The sequence below is a fragment of the Camelus ferus genome, chromosome 2 (genome assembly GCF_009834535.1).
Source record: "Camelus ferus isolate YT-003-E chromosome 2, BCGSAC_Cfer_1.0, whole genome shotgun sequence".
NCBI classification, from domain to species: domain Eukaryota; kingdom Metazoa; phylum Chordata; class Mammalia; order Artiodactyla; family Camelidae; genus Camelus; species Camelus ferus.
The window spans coordinates 53262133-53286196 of record NC_045697.1 but is presented as its reverse complement, the minus strand read 5'-3'; the positions used below and the strand labels follow the sequence as shown (position 1 = coordinate 53286196).

Below are 24064 nucleotides of genomic sequence, written 5' to 3'. Positions count from 1 at the left end.
TAGTTCGATTGCAGTGATCATTTCACAATGGATATATGCATCAAATTAGCACATGATACACCTTAAATATATGTAATTTTTGTCAATTTTACTTCATTAGATCTGGGGGGTGAGGGTGGGGAATGCAGTAAAATTAAGTGAAAGCCTTTCTGCAAGTCAATGAGTGGTGCCTGATAGCAAAGGAGGAGAAACTATGATAAGCTGGTTGTAATTGTGGCTAAAATCACCAAATCATTATGGAAAGGAGTTGATTCACCCTCACAAATGAAATGGAAAAGTAGTGCAATGCCCAGGAACAAGGGACTCAAGTGTGATGTCTGCACATACCCTCATCTCCCTCTGATCGGGTTATTAAATGCTCAAAGGTGCAGGAATTTTCACATTAAAAATATGAGAAATACTTCTTTGTGTTGTCCACATCCCTGAAGCCTCATTGTAAGCTCTATTTCTATCACAAAGTCTTCCTGAAGAAAGAAAACAAAGCCTCCAATGGTGGCTCTAGAGGGCAGATTTCACAACTTAAGGAGCCTGATACGGGGAAGAGGTACACATCACCACTTCAATTTTGTGCAGTATAATTTCAAATACTTACTGGTAATAGTGGTCCTATTTAACATGGACCAAAAAAATCTCAGTGTTTTACCCTACAAGCAAAAATTAATTTCCCAGACACTGAATTATGTCAGTTATTTCCCAGAGATGTCCTATAAACCCTCCAAACACCTCAAATTACACACCTGGACATAGTAATAGAAATATTTGGCGTCTGTTTGCATAATTTAGAATGAAATGTTGCTTATCTAAGGATAGTTGTTCTTTAACTCCAGAAATCTTAAGAGTCAAGAAAATGACAAACACAAAGGACAATTTTTAATGACTCCATTTCCAAGAATAATTATAAAATAGTCAAGTGTCCTAAGTGTCCCCAGGCTCACACACCTATTCTCTTCTCCCACAGTGTATGTTCTAGTCCTTCCTGTTCTATTCTTATCTACACCTGTTCTTTCAAAGACGCCTTAACAACATGAGTGACCTTTTCCAACCACTTCTCCTTCCTGGGGGTGAACTGTGCTTCCACCTCTAACCTTCTGAGAGTCTAAGTCTCAGCACTTATTCGTTTAAGTAAGTGTTCAGGCTTTCTTGATCAAAAGGTAACATTTAAACAGTGCTCAAAAATTTGGTATAAAAAGACTGCATATGAAAAGAGTTGGAAAGTTCTGATAAAAATGAAATCACACTCTTGGGAAAAATTCTGGCAACAGTGATCAGGTGATAAACAGAACTCATGGATGAAGAAAAAAAAAATCTGGCTCTTGAAATTGCCAAGCCACGTAAACAACTGACAAAAAAAAAAAATACTGTTCAGTCATGCCTTTGGGTATGTACACAGGGTGACTGCCCCTGGTTTGTCCTTTGAAGCTTCAGTGGAGCAAATATCAGCATTGTCTGCGGGACACTAGGCATAAGCCACTGGGATCAGTTAAGGTACATCCAGCTCTCCTGACTTTTCCTCGTGTCTTTGTTTGCCTTGGCTTTTCACAGGCTGACAAACAACGTGTCTCTGTTCTTGTCTGTGAATGTCTTTATTGATTCTGGGGTCACATTTCCTTGAATTAAACTTTGATCCCTAGTATAAGCCTAGAATAAATTTGTCCTTTGTTGCCATAAATGGCTTTAGTCTATGTCCTTCTTGGTGGAATTCTTAAGGAAGTTGGCCACACCTCCTAATGTTGTCACAGGGATTGAGGTATCATTTTGTAATCTTCTGAGCTGACATCGAATTTCCTCTGGCACTTAACATTCTAAAGGCCTGTCCCATGTTAAAAAAAAAAAATCTAGATTTTTAACTGAGTCTCACTGAAAGAGATACCACCAGGTTGCCTTATCTTTCAAGTGGTCCTATATATTGGCATTACTTAATAAACAGTAAAACTCAAACAAATGGCACCTATTCATTGCATATTAAATTTCAACAGATACAGAGCTCTTCTGGCAGAAGCAGTTTGGATATTTTCTAACTTTTTACACCACCATACTTTACATACACCTAAAAATACCAGATGCACATCACATTTATGATGACCAGTGAGCTCCATAGCCACAAACCCATCCGGCATAAGCTGGCCCTTAACCTTATAATCCGTAGCCTTCCCTATTCGTCTATATTATCCGGCTGGCTAAAATTAAATTTGAGGTATCTACAGTTATTTTGAACGTATTTTAAGTGGTATGGCTCTTGCATGTCTAGAAAATTTAGAATGTGTCATGATTATATTACAATTACATAAATATAATTACAATTTATATCGTCTATCGGGAAGAAAAGAATTATACCCGAGGTACGGGAAAAAGAACAAACCTCTCTATGTATAGCCAATGAAGAGCGCGCCCTCAAGTGGTGACGCACAGATACTTCGGGCATTGGGAAACACCTAACGTGCTTTAAGGCTGACAAGTTTTATCACGTCATGGGCCCGTCCTGTGACCACTACGGCCATTACTGTTTGAGTCAGCTTTAAAATCTCAGTACAACTTTCTAAGTAGCTAAATGCAATCAGTTGTGACCGTCACTTGAGATAAAAATTTTTGTTCCTTTAATTAGCCACAGACTCATTTAGGTAAAACACCCAAAGGTAATCAGATTCACCAGGGACTTACTAGTAAGACTCATGAGTTCAGGTTTCTGATTTCATATTTTATTCAGTAATTTTCTTTACATTTTACTCATTCTGTGTTAACAGTTTGACTGTCCAAAGAACAAACTGATAGGAAGTAAAAAGTAATTCTGCAAATAAACCACATCACTACCATATATTCTCTCTCTCTCTCTCTCACACACACACACACACACACACACACACCCCTTGCTGGAGCATCATTTCATTTAGGGATGGTCACCTGGACTTATTTTACAGATCATAAAACTAGGGTCTGGAAATATTATGTGGTTCATTTGAAGTCACACGGGTAACATACCACAGAGCTAGGATGGTCCGATGCCAATGCGGTACATGTGGCAGTGTAACAAGAAAGACAAGCTACATTATGCTACAGTAACAAACAACCCCCAAACCTCAGTGGCTTGCAGCTACAAGATTTATGTCTCCCTTACACTACACATTCTCTGTAGGTCAGTTTAAGTTCGGTTCCGTATTGCTCTCACTCGGGAACTCAGATTGAAGGAACACATGTTGGTGAAAAAGCTACCATCTAGAACATTGCCAGTGGCCACAGCAGAAAGAGAGAGTGGTGAATTATCTGAAAGCTTCCAGCCAGAATGACACATGCTATTTCTCACTTATATTTAATCAGCCAGAGTCAGTCACTAAATTCAAGGGCTGGAAAGTAGAACTTTACATATGACCAGGAGGAGGAATGGAAATATTTGGTAGACACTACTAACAGCTAGCATGTGTATCCTTTGCTTCATGGACAGATGCCAGCTACAAACAGGATAAAACCTAAGCACATTTATTTGTCTTAGATAACCCTGTATGATGTGGCCTCTGACCACCTGCCATGAACATCCCATCAATTTCCCACAGGAATTCATATTCCAGTATTTCAAGCCAATAATTATGTCCCCAAAGTATCAAGCTATGTCATGCCCCATGCATTTGCACATAATGTACACTTTGCTTGGAATTTTTCATTCCACCTACATCTGCCTGGTGAATTTCCTCTCTTAGTTCAGGGCCCAGCTTAGGGTTTTCCTGCCCTGTGAAGTTTTATCAGCCCACTCCATCCCTGTTCCACGTGTGCCATGGACTCACCTCTATTCTGTCCTCAGCAAACAACGTCACACCCATTTGTTCATATACAACCCTCATCCATTAGACCATAAGTGCTCCGGTGCAATGTCTCTGGATTATTGATAGTGCTCGGTAAATAATGTTTGGATGAGGGAATGAAGTCATCTGCATTTGACAGAGGATACCATGATTCAGCAAAAAGAATACATCGTGAGTATTAAATGGTCATCAATAAACCAGGGAAGATTTGGGGGTAAAAAATGTAGGACAGCAAGAGATAGGCATATGAGCAGTAGCTGTTTATTCTTTACTGTTAAAACAAACGTTTTTTCTAGGTAGTCTTTTTTTTTTTTCTTCAATGCAACCTGGTGCTTTTCAATTGGAATGGAGAGCACACATACATGGATCAGTTTGTGAGCCTTTTTCAAACGATCGTTATCTCCTAGAGACTTGCCCTTGGAGAATCAGATGTTTCAAGTTTCCCCTAAAGTGATTTATTAAGAATTATGACTATGGTGAGCAATTAATTTTCTCATCTAGTCACATTTACTTTCTGTCGACACCCTGGAGGTAAGTATGTAATTTGTCCTATTTTACAGAGAAGGGAACAGGTTCTGAGAAGTTAGTCAACTTGCCCAAAATGACACAGGTGGTAAATGCATGAAATGAGATTCAGGTTATTAATGATGCCATTTGTGCAATAAATGTAGTAGATGTTGTGAATAAATTTATTATTTTCCTGCATTTACGATGTTCTAATAAGTCACCCCAACCTATATAGTGTTAAAAGGTTTTCCCTTCACAATGTTTTCAATCTAAAGAACGCTGATGAGTTATAAACTTCAGTTTTTATCACTTTTACAGGTGAGAGTTTGGGACTCACAAATTTTGCTGAAATTGTACTTTATAAGCAGCTGCTGTTTTTGTCAAAAATCTAGGGCCTGTGTTGGGCCTGGTGCTACATGGTAATTACAGATGTGGAAATCTTATGACCATCTTACCTACCCCAACTGGCACATGTCATTGGGTAGAATATGTTCTTGAATTCTTTGGTACTTTTGACAAAGGAAAAAAGCAGTGCATTTGTTTTCTAGGAACTTCTCCTACCAAGAATTTCCTAATATCACAGTGGAACTGCCAGAGATTTCTTCAATGCACACAATTAGCCCCAGGCCAGGTCTCCACAGTGTTTCATTTCTGGACTCATATTATATTCATCTGTGCCAAAAGAGTATTTATCTGAAGGCACATCTAGTCTTTTAATCTAAATCAGTTCTCTGAAGTACCTATAAAATATAGAACCAGGAACTTCTTTCTAACCTTCTGACATGAAGAAATTCTATATTCCCTTACAGAATTTTATTTTCAAAATTCTACTTAGAACAAAGATTTTACTTGTTTATCCTAGCTTTCAGTAATTTCCTAGGCTTAGAAACTATGTGAAGGCCCCAGGCAAATGCAAATTGCTTGTTTCAACAAGAAAACCAATGAGCCTGCTTTCCTCACCGGGGCAAACAGTGAACATGACTGCTTAGTGAGTCTTCCCTCCCAGGGAAATCAGGATGAGTTGATGACTGCAGAACGAGTGCCCAAGTAATGATCCCTACTGTCCTGGCAGCCAAACAGGCCGCGCCGCCTCGAAATCATTTCCCACTAATTGTTCCATTCACGCTGGTTTTTAGGAGAGTCATTTCAACCCAACCTAACACTTATTCAAAGTCCAGGCTTAGACAGAGAACCCATCCTCAGACATTTGCAAACCGTTACGTAATGCTTCTTCATGGACTACTTTAGTCTCCTTCATGGAGATTAGTTGCCAATTTTGTGAATGTTTCTTGGTAATACTTTCTCATCCATTCCTACCTTCAGGGTTAGAATTTATTTTGTAGAATTTTTAGTTAATTTATCTCCAAGATGCTATTTTTTAACCTTTGCCTGGTAAATGACAGCATAAAAAATGGTATTTTCCATAATAATGTAACGTAGGCATCACAGCAGACAGGAACATATTAACAATAAATTAGATTTTGTCAACCCTTACGTATGGGTGGATGCTCAAGAAAATACAGAGGAAGAAAAACACTAGGTTCATAGCCATCAGACCCATGACAAAACAGTATTCAATTACTAAGTGAGTTTTATAAAATGTGTACATGTATGAAACTGCAAACATTAAGGTTATGGATTAAGTGCTTAATACATTATGTGCTTTAGTGTGGTCTGGTTGTCATGAAGAGTATTTTGAAGTTGCATAGCTCTCAGTTCAGATCTCGGCCCTGGAACTCACTAATCATATACCCTCGGGAAGATTTCAGAATCTCAGTGATCAATATTTTATCTACCTATAAAATGAGAATATCAATATTTATTGCTCAAGGTTGTAGGATGATTAATACAATTGGGTTGGTATGCGTAAATAAAGCACTTAGTATAATACCTTGCACAATCCACATGTTATTAAGCAAGACTGTTATTCTAATTAACATCATCATTCAGAAACAGTGCTGAATGTGATGCTTTATAAAAGTTTGCAAGTAAATGTTTGCGTGTATATTATACATTTATTTATGGAAAAAGAGAGAATACAAGAGGAGGAAAATGCTCTGGAAGGTAATAGCACATACGTTCAGAAATTTGATGGGGTATCCAACTCAGTCAAGAATTTAATTTCAGAAAGAAAGTAGAATTCTTTGTAAATATTATTACTAAAATATCCAGTTAAGCAAATAATTTATGAAAACACAATATTGGCATTTCCACAGATTTTCTTCATTTCTGAAAGCAGTCCTGATGAGGAAAGTTGTCTCTGGTTTTTTAGTTCTTGGCTTCTGCTGCCTTAAATATTTGTTTTTGCAGGTGGAAGAGCTTCTTGGAAAAGGAATAGAGAAAATCAAACTTCTTTCACTGAAATGTGACCAGAACAATAAGCACTGTTATTAGGTGACCTTCATGGTTTGTAATCTCAGCTGAGGGCTCTTAAGCTGTGTATTGGAACAATGACCTTGGACATATTTCTTCATGTCAGAATGAGCTTCTTGAGGGCTGCTGAAGCAGAAATAAGTTGTCTGCCTTAGTATCTCTGTGAACTAAGGCAAGCCTCTGAAAATTCAGAAATTGAGAGATACTGATTATAACAGAATATATGTCAGGGATTATATTATTCAAGACATCTGGGGAGTCTTTAACAAACGGTGAGAAGGAAATTTTAATCAAGAAGCTCATTATGTATGTTTAATGCATCTCAAAATCAAAAGTACATGGGAAAAAACTACCCAGAGTCTTCATCCTGGGCAAACACATAAAGAATGCTTTAGAAATAAATATTTACTTTGGAAAAAGGCTTGGGTTCAATTCTGACTCGATTACTAATGAACTATGCCACCTTGGGCAAATTACTTAATCTTTCTGGGTCTCAGTTTCCTTGTAATTATACTGATGATAATGATATTTTGCAGGTTCTTATGAGGATCAACTGAAAAAATGTATTCAGAAAACATAGCTGAGAACCTTCTATCTGGCACCAAACAAATGTTAGTTTCACATATCTCTAAATACCTACATCCTCAGCATAAATGGGCACTTACATGAGATGCATCATGTCAAATACTTCTGGCCAGGGCAACAAAGCTCTGTTATTTGGATGATTAAAACATTATCCATTATGCAAAGGCATTGTTCTGCTGGAGCTGACTGTTACTGCCCCTTGAGAGGCAATCTTTAATATTTAGGAATTTTAGAAGCTAGTTGGTAAACAGTTGGTAACTTGAAATGGGCCTGGTGGGAGTACTTATACTATAGAAATTGGGAGAGACTAAAAATGAGGGGTTTTTGGTTTGCTTTTTGTTTTTTGTCAGAGATCTGGTTAACCAGCACACCACTGACTGAAAGAAAGGTTAGAATTTGAGAGAAAGAGGAATTGGTAGAACCAAGTGATCTTTTCTTAATGAAATGTTGAAATCAATATTTCAGAATTTTTTCAAGCATATTTTTAATTAACAGAATGATTGATAACATATAGCCTTAGTTTTGGTTCACGGACCTCCTCTACCCAAGTGCTCTGTGGGTCTTCTATTTCTAACATCACATTGGTTCTTTGTTTTTCACTTTTGTTCTCTTGCACCAACTGCCAGTCTTTGTAATAAAAGGTCTTTCTGTGAAATATACTTCATTCTTTCATTCATTCAACTGAAATTCTGTGTCAGACTTATGCCAGGCCCTAGGGATGTTCAAGGTGCCTATTGTCTAATGCTTAATGTAACTAACATTGAGTGCTTTTTATATAAACAATGAGCATTAATGAACTCAACAACCCTGTGAGGTTATCCCCATTTTACAGAAAGCTAAGCTGAGCCTCAAAGAACATCTGCCTAAAATTCAAAGGCTTGCTGCTAGCAGAGTTAAAGCCAGGCAAAATGACTCCAGAATCCATGTTCTTAACCTCAATCCTTACACAGCCCCTCTTTGAAATGGAGACAAGTTAAAAACTGGTAACAAATGAATGCAATAAACTGGGAAGTTTTGTTAAGAGTTTTGGGAAATTAAATTTCTATAGCCCTGTTTTATTCTGGTCCTAACTGGGTACTTCACAAATGCATGTAGTGCTAAGCTCTCTGGTGTATGCTTTGCAAAACTGCCAGGTGCTTCTTACCCTAGTGAAATCTCTATTCCCTCCCTCTGAGACTTGGTCAGAAAGGCTTTGCAATGATGTAGTGGGAGGCAAGTTTTATCAAACATTCTATGAGAAGAGAATAACCAGCAATCATTTTCCAACATGGACTCTACATGTAGGGCCTTAGGGTTTTCTTGTTTAGTCATTTTATGACCTATTATAGAACATAATATTGGCTCTTATTCAATATACATCTAATTGTTAAAATATATAATAGTAGCAAGTCTAATGAGAAATCTAGTTTTGGATATCAGACTATGGCCCAAGGCACAAAAACAGCATTCACAATTCAACACACGGTAAATGCGATGCGTTCCCAAGACTAGTGAGTTAGAGGCTATTTCTCAGAAGTAATCTGCTCTCCGCAGTGATTCAGAGCTGACTCACTGATGAGAAATAATTAACACTTAATGAACTAGTGTCAGATCTTTAAAACATGTCACCCAGAGGTAATACTTTCATGACGAAAGCCTTGGTAACAGGTTGAGATCTCCAGGAAGCAGACTGAGGTGGAAACTAACATGTAGGAAATTTATGAGGGGACCTTGGCATTAACGCCCATGGAATGGAGGGGAAGGAAACAGGAAGAGGCCAAGGGAGACAGAAGTCAGGCTGCTGTGTCTCAACCCCACGGGGAATTCTGGAGCTAGGATGGCCTTTAGCAGATTGGTTAGATGCTGTTTGCCGGCCTGGGAAGGGACAATACCCCTGAGGGAGGGAGGAGGGCTGCACTACAACAGCTGGGGTGAAAAGTCTTTGGTTCCCGAATGGGGCTCCCGCTGGAGTATTGCAGCATCCACTGCATAGACTAATGCAAAATTCTGGGGAAGAAAGTTAGAAACTGAAGGTGACTTTTTTCCCATTTTTCAGAGGACAGGATAGTGTGAATATGAGTGACTAACCGACCAACCCCAGTAATTTGGACAGAATTATTCCCAAAGTGAAGCAGGATGACAAACTTAGGTTCTAGCAGTATTTTTACTCATATCTTTCTCCATAATCTGAACACGTTACATTGAGAGACTTCCAGCACACAGTTCCCATTCATAGCATGAATTTTCATACACTTCAGACTGATTTTTTTTTCCTATTTCTGATCCTTCTGTCTGCCAATCTAGCTCCCATTTCAGTCCTTGACTCCATAATCAGACTTGATACTTAGCCTTATTTTCCAAACCACAAAAAAATAAGTTCCCCTTTCACTGTCCAAACAGCAAGCCGAAAAAAATGTAGACATTTCTAAAACTTCTAAGATGTGGATTAAGGCATTACAAACAGAGAAACACATAATTGCAAAAGACCACTCCCTTCGACCAAATTCTTCATGTTTGTAAATTCACCAGAAATGAGGTCACAGAGACTTAAACCAAGCTAGATGTATACTTTTTTGTTTGGAATACAGAAGACATTGCATTAACAATTTTATTGTATCATAATACTCCTATACAACAGAATGAGTTTCTAGAAAGAAGCATAATTGTAGCAAACAATATAATGTTATCAAGCACTTCAATGACTTTTAATATTTGTTAGTGCTGTGGGAAACATTGAATCTCACTATGTAAAAGTTGTCCTTGGAATTTCTGAGTCAGAACAATCATCATGCAGTTGTTCAACAAATATTTGAATACCTGTTATGGGTCAGACACCCTTCCAGGCACTGAGGATGAAGTGAACAAAACAGTTTCTGCTCTAAAGAAGCCATATTCTAGTGATGGAAGGTCACTATAAAAACAAATATTTATGAATAACACTAAAAAGAATAAATAACCAAAGAAGAAAACAAATAGATCAGTTAGGAGACAGGGACACTTGCTGTGAAGAGAATTTCAATAGGGTGATATGACATGAGTTGCTGCTCCAGACTGGGTAATGGTCTGGGAACAGCCTTTTGGGGGTGAGTCCTAAAATGAACAATGAGAAGGGGTCAGCCCGTTAGTGATCAGAGAGAGCTCATTCCAGGCACAGGGAACAGATACAAAAGCCTCAAGGCAGGAATCAATTCAACGTGTTCAATATTCAGAAAGAAAGCTGGCATGGCTGGAGCTTGGTGAACAAGGACCAGAGTGAGAAACAGCCAAGTGAAAGAACAAAACAAGGGTCAGATCACTGAGGGCTTGATAGGTGGAAGGAAAGAAGAACTGGAGTGGGAGGTGAAGGAAGAAAAAGAGTAACTGGGTGGAAGAAGGCAAGCAGAAAAGAGAAGGAAGACAAGGTCGCAAATATTTTGAGCAATGAAATGTCACTGCTATGAGAAAGCATACAATCTTGTGAAGGAGGTAAAGTTTTATTGTAAAGGAATGGAAAACAAGACAATCTGCAGAATTCTGGGGGAGAACTAAGGCAGAGGGGCCGGGGCTACTAGGCTCCCTTGACGGGACACTCAGAAGAGTGAATGACCATAGCAGGGGCTTGGCGAGATGTCTGAGAAGGAGAAAGCAAGCAGTCAGCCAAAGACACTAAGCTTAAATCAAGCTCCTAGAACTCTAAGATTTTAATTAAAATAGATGTGTTCATTTCTGGAAAGTTATAGGACAGAAACCAGATTGGGGCCAAACTTTGATTGCAGTTCCAAAAAGTAGAAAGATACAGGGATGTGTATTCACAAAGAGCCAGGAACACATATAAATTCTACAGAGGTTCAGTAGAAAAAGGAACCATTTCAAGTCAGGGGACAAAGGAGTGACTTTCAGAGGTGGGTGTGGTCTTGCCCAGACCTCGCCAGGCTGCACTGGAGAAGGCAAGCTCCACTTGCCACCCCTGTGGCCCGCACTGCAGGGAGTCACGGGGAGTCACAGGCGGGCGCTGTCCTGCAGCCCAAGCCCAGCTGTGTGCTGGGTCCTCAATTACTCTGAAACTCATGTGACTTCTTTCTGAGCAAAAACTTTTCTGAAAAGTGATTTCCATTTTCATTAAAAATATCCGTATTGTCACCTTGTTTTCACTTCCATTGATTGTCATGCACTGTTCCTTGCTTGTGTCGAACAAAAGTACCCGAGCTTGTGGATCTTTTAATTACTTGTGATTCACGTACTCTGTGGCAGTAAGGTACCCATTTGTACACTTACCCTCATCAAATATGCAAAGATATATATTTGGGGAGGGGGAATCAGGTGTATTTACTTAATTAATGGAAACTTATTTATTTCCCTTTGGGGAAAGGAAGAAGTATATATTACTTTATTTTTCTCACTACCTCTATTCCTGAACAAACTACTCCTGGAAATTATACTCTATAGTCATAATTCACATGCACATACCTACAAATCTTAAATATTATAAAATTAGACTCATTTAATCGAGCCAGAGCCACAGTGGACACGTGATAATTAATATCCAGTAATATACACTGTTAAACAGAAGGGGGCACTTTAGCAAGTCTCATAGAAGTTAAAAGTAAACACTCTGTAGCAGAAGAGGTTTGATTAAGAGCTTGCTTATTCTCTGCATTTACTACACAGGCTACTCATGAAGTAATTGTTGGAGTCAAAAAACCTATTACCTTCACTGACATGAGATGCATTGTTCAACCTCAACAATATATTAAAATATTCACTGTCATCATTTATTATTTTTATCTGTTAATTATCCTTGGAATTGTGCTAGTCTCTCTTCTCTGGTTAGGCAGCTTGGTGCTTTAGACAGGCTACTTGATTAAGAACCAATAATAATAATAAAATAAATTTGGTTGGGGGAGGTTATAGCTCAGTGGTAAAGTGCCTGCTTAGCATGCACAAGGTCCTGGGTTCAATCCCTAGTACCTCCATTAAAAAATAAAAAAAAAAAAACTACATAAATGAGTAAATAAATAAATAAACCCAATTACCCCTCCAAAAAAGAAAAAAAAATTTTTAAACTAAAAAATAAAATTAAAAAAATAATCAAAATACCTGCATACTAGCCACAATTCTGGCGATCTTTTGACAGTGGGGAAAAAAAGTCATTTCTATGAAGTCAGAAACCATGTCTGTTTTACTAACACTAATTTCTCAGTGTCCACCAAGGATATGGACTATAGATGGTGCACAGTAAGTATCTGTTGTATGAATAAATGAATGGATGAGGTCACTAACCTTCTGTGACCGCAGGTTTCTCACTGAAACGTGGCAGTGATATATGCATCCTGCCTACCTTGATACGTAATTAGAAGTTCCTGGAAAAGTATAATTCACAAGCAAGCAATTTATTTTTATTATAAACAGTGTGAAAATTCAAAGTCGGCTCTCTTGGTGTACAGAATCTACTTCACAATGGTTCTCTGTGAGCCTCTTAATCAATTTTCAGGTTAGCTGAACAAAAAGCAAGCAGAGGTAACATTTTGCAAGGACTAAGTTATAAGCCATTCTTGTTGCTGCTTCATCATTTATATTACTGGAACAGAGCAAAGACATGGATAATTTCAAGGGTACATAATCCAACAGTTATATGTACTTGGCATTGATATCTGTTTTGTGCTTTTATTTGAATAAAGGGGTGTCTGGTGTCCCGGTAATTGAACTAAAACAAAATAACGAAGCCAATGACAATATCTGGTTCAGAATTTCCTCATCTTTAAGATTCCTCTGCTTAATGTCCCAGCACCTTAATCCATGCAGGCTGACATTGCTCAGTCACCAGTTTTTTCTCCCCTGAATGAAGGAATCCATTTATTTAACAAATGTCAGTGGAATATCTACTGGGTGACTGACATGGGATAGAAAAATAAGTTCAACACAGTTGAGACACAGACAATATTCACACTATGATGTGAAAAGACTTAAACTAGAGCCCCTTGCTACATTCCTTTCTACTCAGAGATACCTTGGCCTCCAGTGACACAGGGAATTGGATGCTATCAGATAGAAAAGGGTAGCCTACCTTTTTTTTCCACTTCAGTTCCAATTGCTCTTCTTAAGAATATTCAAGAAATGGAAAATAAAAGCAAAAAGGAAACAAGGATGGAAATCTCCTTCGAACTGCCTTCAGATTTGAGGAATGCAGCTAGGTGAAACGGTTCATTTTCAGAGTAATTTCCACATCGACTCTATTTGAGCTCTGTAGTACAGATCTTAACATTTTCAGTGGTTGGCCGTGACTACTTTCTGGCTCACTCAGGGGGTTAGTTGTCTAAGACCCTGGACAATGCAATAAGAAATCTCAGAAGACTGAGAGCTTATGATGTACTAAACCTAATTTGACAATATTTAGACTAAAACAAGGTCAATCCTTGTATATACAGCATTGGGCAATTCTGAGCCATCTACCTAGTTCACCCACTCAACTAACCTACTGGATTTTCCAGGCAATAACTGGTTAGATTAACCACCTAGCTCTAGTAAAATCTGCATCAACATCTGGGGTGATCTACTTTACGAATCTAGACAGACAACTCTTCTAAATCTTGGGAAGGTACCTTTCTAACAGATATATTGTCCTTGTGGTAGCTTCTCTGCTGTAGTAAAGAGAAGGGTCTTGTTATCTTAACTACTTTTTTGTTTCTGTGGTTTTTTTGACCAGATAACAAATGGTATAATCACTTCAGTATTAATGAGCCATGCAAGTTCTAAGTGTCTCATTCTACTAAAAAAGACAAATTCATCAAAAGGTAGTAACTTTGGTTTCCTGCATGATAAAGCCACCATTAGTTATTCAAGATTAATTAGCCAAAGGACTCTTGCACAGTGGGAATTCACTGTTAATACCTTGTCACAACAGTTGTGATTAGATATTTATTAGAGTGGGGTCAATATTAATAACAAAGGAAAACAAGACAAACACAAAACTGACTTGATGAAGAAAATTTAAATAACAATGACGTCCAGATAGTAATACTGAGTTGTATTTTGAATGCCAAAATCATATTTTAGCAAGAGAATTTTTTAAAACACGAAACATTCCCCTCCATCATCTTTAAAATCTGGACCATCATGCTTCATATTTGTTAAATTATTTTTTTCAAGCCACATAATCACGTGGAGACATACATGTCAAAGACATATAGAAATTTAACAACTTTTTAGAATTTTATTCTACAGGTAGAAGGTGATATACTGGTGTTTTTAGGGTTGAATCTAAATGAAATTAGTTCATATTTACTCAGTACAGCATGGAAGAACTAAAGAATCTTTACTGCCCCTAATTAGGTTTTGAATTTTTATCTTTTAGACATGCCTTATGTCTAATAATTTTGTATTTTGCTCTTGAAGTAAAAATAATCACCCATTAATATTTGAATAAAGTCTTTTAAAGTTACTCTATTAGGGTATCAATTTTAAGGATGGTAAAAGAAGGAGTAGAGCAAAATTATTCTAGAGGAATTAGTCATAACCAAAGCAGAAGCCAGGAGTGACCACAGGGAAACATTCCTCAGAGGGTAATTTAACGACATTACTGAAATTGTGGGAATCCATATACCACCTAGATGATTAGGAAAGGGGTTGTTAGCTAAGCCATTGTCTGAAACCCACTGAATCACTGGTCCCTTTGAAAAATGATTGGTCCTCCTTTTCTAAAGATGGGGTTTTAAAATTTAAGACAAGCTCCAAACAGCAGAGCTGAAAGACAAAAAGGACACAGACCTCGAATGAGTCTAGATTTCTCTTCAAAGGTAAAGGAGGGAGGTAAGATATCAAATCTTTGCTTTCATAATTTTAAGAACACAAGTCAGTCAACTCCGCAGAATAAACTACCCAAGATCACCCTCAATGCTTGTGTATGTCACTGATTTGAACTAGGCCAGGCATTTTCACATCTGGAGGACAAGAGATGACATATTCCTATGAGTTGCACTATAAATCAATATTACAGTTTAATTCTATAACCTCTTTCCCTGAATTAGAAAAATATTGATTCAGTTGCTTAGTTTTAATATGTTTTAATGTTATTAGACTTTTAACTAGAAACTGTGTGGTACTGAACTGCTATTGTCAGATCTTTATTGTAGTTTTTTTACTACTACATTAAATAGACATTAAAATTGCTTTTACAATAAGGATCTAGTTCATCGATCCCCGTCATGGGCTTCCCATGGGCCAAAGGACCCACTCTCTTCAGTGTAGAACAAACAGCACAGGGGATGAGACCATCTTGTTCACACGTTCCTGTAACTACATCAAGTGCCGCCAAGTGAGTCACGTGGGCAAGCTGAAAGGACAAGCAAACAACTTTGGTTTTTATAAATAGCTGCTCTGAGAAAAAGAATGAGTGATATTTATTTATATTTATAAACGTGACTTTTTTATTTTAAAATCCTAGTATGTAAGTAAATACTGTAGAGTTCACTCAACTACTCTTCTGATTGAACAATACCAACTAATTATTGTTATCATGATTTTTACGTAGACAATCTTTTTAAAGCTAAATTTCACAACTTATTTTTTAGATATTTCATCTGAAAATGAAAACTATAATTCTTCTTGGGATACTGGGAGCCACAATGTCAGCCCCGGTAAGTGATTTCATGGTAAAACAGAAGTCATTGTGTAAAACCCATGGCAAATCACTCTTTTACCATTTCTGGGTTTTGTTTGTTTCTTTGCTTTTTTAGCTTATCCCACAGCGTCTTATGTCTGCAAGCAACAGCAATGAGGTTAGTATAAATACTTAAAACAATGACCCCTGGTTTTTTGTTTGTTTCTTTTATGAAAGCCCAGTGGGGATGAGATAAAAGCCTTCCACTGATTTATATTTCAGTTCTGCCCAACAGCCCTTGTATCTAAATGCATTTCCAATCATCACATTTGTTTTGTACACCAGGTTATTTCTAGAATATTATTTTGCCTCCCTTGTTGGATTGCAAGTTTCTTAAAGGCAGAGACAGAGTCTTGCATATCTTTTAGTTCTAATAGCATCAATATGGGGTATATAGGAGTTCAAAAGATCATCAAATGACTAACTAAACCACTGGCATGAGCTAAAGTTGTGCAATCTCACACACAGCAGGGGAGAGATAGTTAAAGCCTAACCTCTAATCACAGTATAAGCTTAGTGAGAAAACATCTCACCTCCAACAGGAAACTATGACCAGCCGGCTCTGACTTGTGTGATATTTGTAGCAAACATTGTTCTTAATCATTTCAGCATGTGTAGTAATCTTGTTTTCATATTATTCTTCCTTTTCTAGTTACTGCTGAATCTTAATAATGCTCAGCTTCAGCCACTACAGCTTCAGGTACCCCAACCTCAATAATTATTTCAAGAACATTTTTCTCCTGCTCATTTCTTATGGTACTTGGTATGACAGCAGAGTGTTTTCTGATTCCATTTCTGAAATCTCAATTTTTAAAGCTATGAGTTTGTTCTATATATTTGAATTACCATCTGTTTAAAGACTAAAGTAAAAACTATCATCTGATTAACATTTATTTATTGAGAACTTCGTATATGCCAGGCACAGACTCTCACAACTATGAGATAGTTAAATTTACCAGTTTACACAAAGTCATACTCAGCTAACTGGTTTAAAAAAAAAAAAAAAAAAAAGATTTGACACCAGTCTGGCAACTACAAAAACTGCACCTTTTATCCACCTGATTCTGCTCCATATTCCTTATCATGACCACTGGGAATTTAGCATTGTTCATGCTATTTGCTGACTCATAATGTGTCAAGATGCTGTCCTTTTTTATAATGTAGCAATGGAAATATAGATATTATTTAGGTTTTGTCTCTTTCTTGCTCAAGACTGATTTTAAATTCTTTTTGAAATGAAAGAGAAGTGCTTCCTTTCTTTCTTTTGTGTCCTCTCAGAGCCCGTTTAATTCCTGGATCCCTCCTTTCCCTGAGACACTACAACAGCAGCAGCAGGCTCCAATTCCAGGACTCTCCCAATTCTCATTATCAACTCTAGACCGGTTTGCTGGACTGTTCCCGAATCAGATACCCTTCCCAGGACAGGTCATTTTTACTCCAGGAACCCAGGCAGGACAGCTGGACCCCTCACAGCCTCAGACACCACCGCAGACCCAACAGGGCCCTAATGAGGTAAGTTGGGCCTCTTCCATCTCGTTACCCCAAGGAGAGAGAATGCACGTTGAATGTGAAAAATGAATATGAATCAGCTTTGCAATAAGACAGGAGTTACTGAGCAAGAATTCTTTCTCATAGTATGTTTCTACATCACTGGAAGTACTTCCTCATCTTTCTGATTTCTGACATGAAAAAATGCCATGTAAATCAGCTCTTCTAGGTCACAGCCATGAATCAAAAGTGTTAAAGCATGCTTTGGAAAAGAAAATTAGGAAACTTGCATCTTTAAAAAAAAAAAGGGAATTAGCATTAATGATGGTACATGTAATAGATGACCTTTTGTCATCATCAAAGTCTGCAGATTATATATTTATATGGCTAGGTCTGAAGAAAACAGCTGTGGAATTTTAGATTAAAAAGTCAAGTATAACTTTTTACCATTCCTTTTTTGGCAGGTTATGCCCTCTTTGTTCACCTTCAGAATGCCTCAAGAGCCAGCACAGGTAAATGAAAGGAATACCATAGCCCCTGTAGAGAGATGGTTGCCTACTCTCTCCAGGGAATGCTTTCTTTTACATTTGTAGCCTTGACCCCTATAGCAGGGCTATAAAACCCACACAATGCTATCACTGTCTGGATACTACCATTGCTGGGCTGGCATCAGTTTGTTAATCTTAGGCTCACTTAACAGCTCCCAAAGGGAGGCCAGCTGAGAATCTCCAGGACCCCTGAGTTTCCAGGACATTACTGGGTTGGGAATTAAGGAGCTCACTAAGCCTGAGGTTCTGTCCTCTCTGCACCTAAAGCTCTGGCATTTTGGCATTTGGGAAAAACTCTAGAAAAATGCTATGAGCTAACTTTGCCCAACTCTAAACTTTGTTTCAGGGAAAGATGCATTAAACTGATAAAATATAATATGATGTAGAGAGAGTTATGAAATTCTGCTCAAAACATTCCCAGGTTTTTATATATTTTCAGTTTAACTCCAAATGGTGGTGATTTCCATTTAATAAGAGAATCTTTTTAAATGAATTATTAAAGTAATATGGAAAAGCCTCTCAAGATCAGGCTAAACAATTTTATAATATCCTGGATTCAAAGAAATAGGAATATAGATAAATTATATCACTCACCAGCGAATATTGACCATTTCATAAAAAGTTACACCACTTGGCTCTGGTATGATCACAATTATGTAATTTTGTCCATCCCTATTACAAAACAAAAGTTACCACTAGACATTATCTCATTCTATGCCACAGCATTTACAGAGTTAGATACCCGACAAGTGGAATGACTTCATTTTAAGGATGAAGAAGCCAGTGTTAATGAGATTAAGCTCCCAATCCTGATGCAAATAAACAGCTGAGTTGGAATGTAATTCTTCACCCTTCCTTTAACCACTAAACCAGTGGCTCCCCACCCTAGCTTTGCATTAGAATCTCTGGTGACGACCTCGAAAATTACAAATATCTGGACCCTGCCCACACCTAATGAATCAAACCCCCATGAGCAGACCGCAAATATGATTATCTGTTAAAATGTTCAATCAGTGATTTTGAGTCTTAGCCAGGATTAAGAACTGCTGTGTGAAATACACCTCTTCTTAAATCATAGTTATTGTTTTTTAACTCATACCCAACATAGTCTCTTATTAAATCATACGAGGAAACAAAACCCCATGCATGTACAACGATACCGTTTTCTTTAAACACATATGCATATACAGACACACACTACATAAGTGGATGCCAATACGTGATAATGTGAGTGGTGAAACTGTGGGTGATCTTATTTGTTCCTTGTCTATTTCTGGTTTTTCCAAATATTCTATGATGCATATGGATTGCTTTAATCAAATGGCAGTTATTGAAGGCAATATGTTCTTGACCATTTATTATGGTAGCAATTCTAATACCATGTCCTGCAGAATGAAGATTCCAAAAAAAATGTAGGGACAATGTTGCATAGGCTAGCTTCTTCTTAGATATTTACAAAGAACATACGTATATGAATTTTATATACAAAGTCCAAGGTGCTCTTTTAAAAAGCCCGTTATTTAGTTGAATCTACTACTTCCTAATGTGTTTGACCAAGTAACCTTGAAACAAAGCCCAGTGTTATGTGCAATACAAATTTTTTCTAAAGTTTGGGAAGGACTCTTTATGTGTTCTTTTGTTCATAGAATTACTAAATATAAATCAGTTTTAAAATATTAACATTAGAAGACTTAAAAAAAAAAGGCCTGCGTTGATCTAAAGGAAGCTCTTCTGTACTCTTCTGTTTACAAACAGATGTTTCAATACTACCCAGTTTACGTGCTCCTGCCCTGGGAACAACCTCAACAAACAGCCGCCTGGTCCCCTCCGCAAACAGGACAGCAGCTATTCGAGGAGCAGGTATTTCAAGTGTTTGATTTTAATATGACTAGTTCCACCTGAGAATAAAGAATATACAGTACATTTTCAGAGAAGGGAACATCTGATTATGCTTAGTGCAAAAACTCAACAGCTTGGACTGGTCATAAAAGGATATTGTGCTTCCCCTTAAAGTGACACTAATTTGGAAATACACTCCAAGGCTGAATTTTGAAAGAACAAAGTCACTGAACAGATGTCAATAAAATCAGAGGCCAAAAGCTGACTCATATTAGAAAATGAAGTTTTATAACTTTTAAAAATCTACCAGCATCCCTTTTGTCATATATCCACGTAGCCATTATTTTTTAAAAAATAGCTGCCAAGATTAAAGGGCACTTATGATCACTAGGTATTGAAATACAGTTAGATAACATTATATTGAGTTTCGTGGACATGCAAGAAATTGGTAGAATTCTAATAGAAATTCAGGTGGCTCATACATAGCTAGATTTCTTTTTAAAAAATTTATCATTGCTTAAAACTTGCCAAATCAACTAGAGAAAACTGAAAACTAAGCTTTAAATGGCTGGTAGAAGTACTTCCAATGAAGTCATGTAAATTTAAAGAGAAAGGGAGAGGTTTAATCTAGAAATCATATGGCGTTAAAAGGATACAACCTAGAACTTAAAAAAAAAACTTTAAGTATAATATAAATACATAGATAAAATTCTAAGTAATCAGTTATCACAAAATTATGACAGAATCATAAGAACAAATCTAATGTATTTTTCAAAATTCTGACAGATGCCATTCTATACTGAATTCGGATATATTCCACAACAAGCAGAACCTGTAAGTAAATGCATACTTCCCCTTAAAAGTAAAAATTAATTTTTGAGATGACTTGCTTCCTAAACTGTTAAATCTGTCAGTGCTCTTCAGTCAAAACCCACCGGTAACACACCTCTCATTGGACAGAGCTGGATTTACCCACTCACTGTAACAGGGGAGAACACACACCATGGGGAGCCGTGGGGTCTTCACAGGAAGGTACTGAAATGACTTCTCAGAGGGTCTGGGCTTGTGTCAGGTGATAGTGGGGAGAATTCAAGGAGTCATGGCTCACTTTGGATTAGGTGTTCTCAGGAAGTGGGGGTAGTTCTATGATTTGGGTAATCTACCTATTTGTACCTAGAAGATCAGAACAATGGAGCGAGGCAACGGCCGTGACTGGTAAAGAAGCAGTTCTCCAGATTAGCCAGGACCCGAGGATGCCTGGTATTTTTGTGCCTTGCACAGGGACCTGGCTTTAGACAAAGTTACACAGTGGTGTTGTTTTGGTCGCACTTTGTCATGCTCAGAGGTGACCTGGTCTGATGTTCGTGTTGGGTGGGATTTTTTAACATACAACAGGGGAGCACCAGGGCCTGGCAGTGAATGTCAGACCAGCTCCTGACGACGCAGAAGCAAAGCTGCTGGGTCAGACCAGTTTCTTACTGTGAGGAGCTGCTTTTCTCTTTCTCAAATCTAAGTTATTGTTTTCATTTTGAAGAAACTAATTGAAGAAGTTGGGAAGTGTTAACTGCATTGGGTGCAAAACAACATATTTTATAGATTCATAATTTAGACTTTTTTAAATTTCCCAATTTTTCAGGTTAGACCAGGAGGACAGCAGCAACCAGTCTTTGATCCCTTCCTAGGCACAGCTCCTGAACCTGCTGTGATGGTACGTTTCCTTACCACAACCTGCTAGCTACTCGAAGTCAGCAACTGACAGACTACGGGCTCTTGCCCTCTTGTTCATTTCGATGAAAATATTATTATTCCATCAACAATTATTACTCCTTCCCTTGTAATCTCTTGCCACTCAAGATTCAATTTGCTCAGTCCATCAAATATTTATTGAGGGGCTACTACATGCCAGATGCTTTCCATAGGTACACTCATTTAAAATCTGGTATTAAGAGACATCCATGTTTACTGGTATATATTCATAGTCTTTCTAAAAGATAGATTATAATCTAGAAAATTAATAAACGTATTTATTTCTTAAGTAAAGTCTTGGCTTTGCATCTCACTCCTTTTGCTTTATACTCTTCCCAATTTTGACCTTGTGCATGGAGCCTGTAACCACTTTATTTTCTTTCTCACCCCCTATAGCCAGCAGGAAGAGTGTTACCGAATTTACAAAAAGAAATGATAAACTTTAAGCACGCCAATGCAGGAATTGTCATTCCTTCAACTTCACAAAAACCCAGCACAAGTGTTTTTACTTCTGCTATAGACCCAACTATTACTCCAGAGCTCATGAAAAAGAAGGTAATCAAAGATTCATTTTACATAAGAAACTGGTGTCTAATAGAAAATATAAAGTTAGTGCTTAATTTACAGGACTTAGTCACAGAAATAATGATAGCATAAATGATATAGTAGAATTTATCCTTTGAATAGGAAGGCTAATAATTGCTTACTAATAATCCACTAGTCAGAATATAATTTAATTTTGATTTAATAAAAACTTCCTATGAACATCCTTTTCCTCACTAGGCCAAGACTGATAACCTAAAGGAACCGTAAGATGTACTAATCATTCAAAGTTTGAGGTAGGTATTTGCCAAGAGGCATTCATTAAGTATCATGACATATCCTAAATTACAAAAAAAAAAAAAAAGTCAAGGGAACTAATGAAAAGATCTACAACAAAACGAAAAAAAAAAAAAATCCAAGTCAGTGCTTATATATTCCTATAAAGCTAATAATAATCATGATATTTTAGCAATTTTCTAAAAATCAGAAATTTTTGAGGATCTTATCTGCCTATGCCATAAACCTGGCATAAACTTTGAAAACACAAATAGTACATATTCTAATCCATGTAAAAGACATTCTACAGGCATCAAATACAAAGTCAGTTCTCCCAAATCACCACTTCACTTTGCAAGCTAAAAGTTGTAACAGTGCCAAAACATTTGTATCAGATTAGCATGAAATAAAGTCTCAAAATGATAAAAAAAAAAAAAAAAATCGCACAATCACATGGAAATTTAAAATTCTGTATTTTATATCAAATATAACTTTAATTGACTCCCTTTCCTCATGGGCTTAGTTGGCTGTGAGGCTAGTGGGTGTTTGATAAAAAAAAAAGCAGGATGGGATGACAACAAGAAGCAAAAAATACACATGAAAAAGCAAACAATTTGGCCTGAAAGGGAAAAGTAAACGGCAAAGGTTTTTGAAATCCCCTCCCTGCGACCTGTGAGTATCTTCTGATTCCTCCTTCTATGAAAATGAATACTCGGCTTTCTTCAGATTAAAAAAAAGTCTACAAAAATGCAACCAGAAATGAATTGCATGAACACCTGTTTAGAAAAGTCTGTCTACAATGCACCATTTTGTCCAGTGCAAACCAATTCAAACTACCTAATCAGAAGTACTAAAGAGATTTTATATGTAAAGTGTGGCCTTCACTCTGTGTGGCATCAATGCCAGAAGGAGTTTTCTATATCTTTTTAAGCAACTTAGAAATATCCGGGAAATTTTACAGAAAACAGTCTAATGGTATTAAAATGCTCTTCTATTTTGTTTTTCAGAGAACAAGATGTGGCAGTGCCTTGGATATCATTTGAGGCTATTTGCTTCCCCGATGCTAATATCAGTTCTTTGAAAAATAGAAAATAGTTTGTCTCTTCTCCTGAATGCCTTTCTACTTACACTCTTTCAATAAGTCATAGGAAAATAATACAATTATTTAGTAAGCCTTATCTTTACAAAATTATATTTCTTTTTAAATATACTTTCATTGCATAATCTGGAAAGTAACAACAATGAGAATAAAGCTAATATCACTGAATGAATTGTATAACTGCAATTAATAAAGGAAGGTGCTGGAAAATGGTGGCCTCAATAAGAATAAAGATATCCTATGGTTGGATTTATAAGTGTGGTGACTGAGACTGATGAACTCAAGTACATACTTAGCTTTGACATACAACTTCATTATTTCCCCCAGGCCCATTCAGCAGATTCCTTCTGATGCACTCTCCATTAGAATCAGAATTATTTGGTGGCAGATATCATTAAGCGCATGCTGTCAATATGACCCAGCTACATGGAGAGATGGCTGTCATCACCCAAAAGGATAGGTCCTCCGGAAGATGTACACTGGTTTGGGGAGGCAACATCCTGTACAAAATAGGACATGGATTTTGGATTTCATCAGATGTGGCTTTCAATCTGGCTTGGAAACTTCAGCAAGTCCCTTACACTGAGTCTCAATCTTCCCAGATGTAAAACAGACATAGCAATATCTATCTTTTCAAAGTCTCTGAAAGGGCTAC

At 37.3% G+C, this 24064-nt stretch overlaps 1 protein-coding gene and 1 long non-coding RNA gene across 2 annotated transcripts in view; one reads left to right on the top strand and one right to left on the bottom strand.

Moving 5' to 3' along the window:
• LOC116657199 overlaps positions 1–24064 on the bottom strand; it is a 100760-nt gene that overhangs the window by 41841 nt on the left and 34855 nt on the right. The window lies entirely within an intron of this gene.
• On the top strand, positions 3058–23906 carry ODAM (odontogenic, ameloblast associated). Its single transcript, XM_006188671.3, has 12 exons — positions 3058–3962; positions 15782–15847; positions 15947–15988; positions 16523–16570; positions 17149–17382; positions 17823–17870; positions 19662–19766; positions 20532–20579; positions 21382–21453; positions 21888–22046; positions 22275–22330; positions 23318–23906. The coding sequence occupies exons 1-11, from the start codon at positions 3939–3941 to the stop codon at positions 22302–22304; spliced, it is 876 nt and encodes a 291-aa protein (XP_006188733.2). The 5' UTR covers positions 3058–3938; the 3' UTR covers positions 22305–22330; positions 23318–23906.

Excerpts from the sequence above, each read along its gene's own strand:
- ODAM (XM_006188671.3), top strand. The coding sequence starts at position 3,939 with ATGATTCAGCAAAAAGAATACATC. Across the intron at positions 15,989-16,522 it reads CTGCAAGCAACAGCAATGAG|TTACTGCTGAATCTTAATAA; the intron begins GTTAGTATAAAT and ends TTCCTTTTCTAG. Across the intron at positions 16,571-17,148 it reads TTCAGCCACTACAGCTTCAG|AGCCCGTTTAATTCCTGGAT; the intron begins GTACCCCAACCT and ends GTGTCCTCTCAG.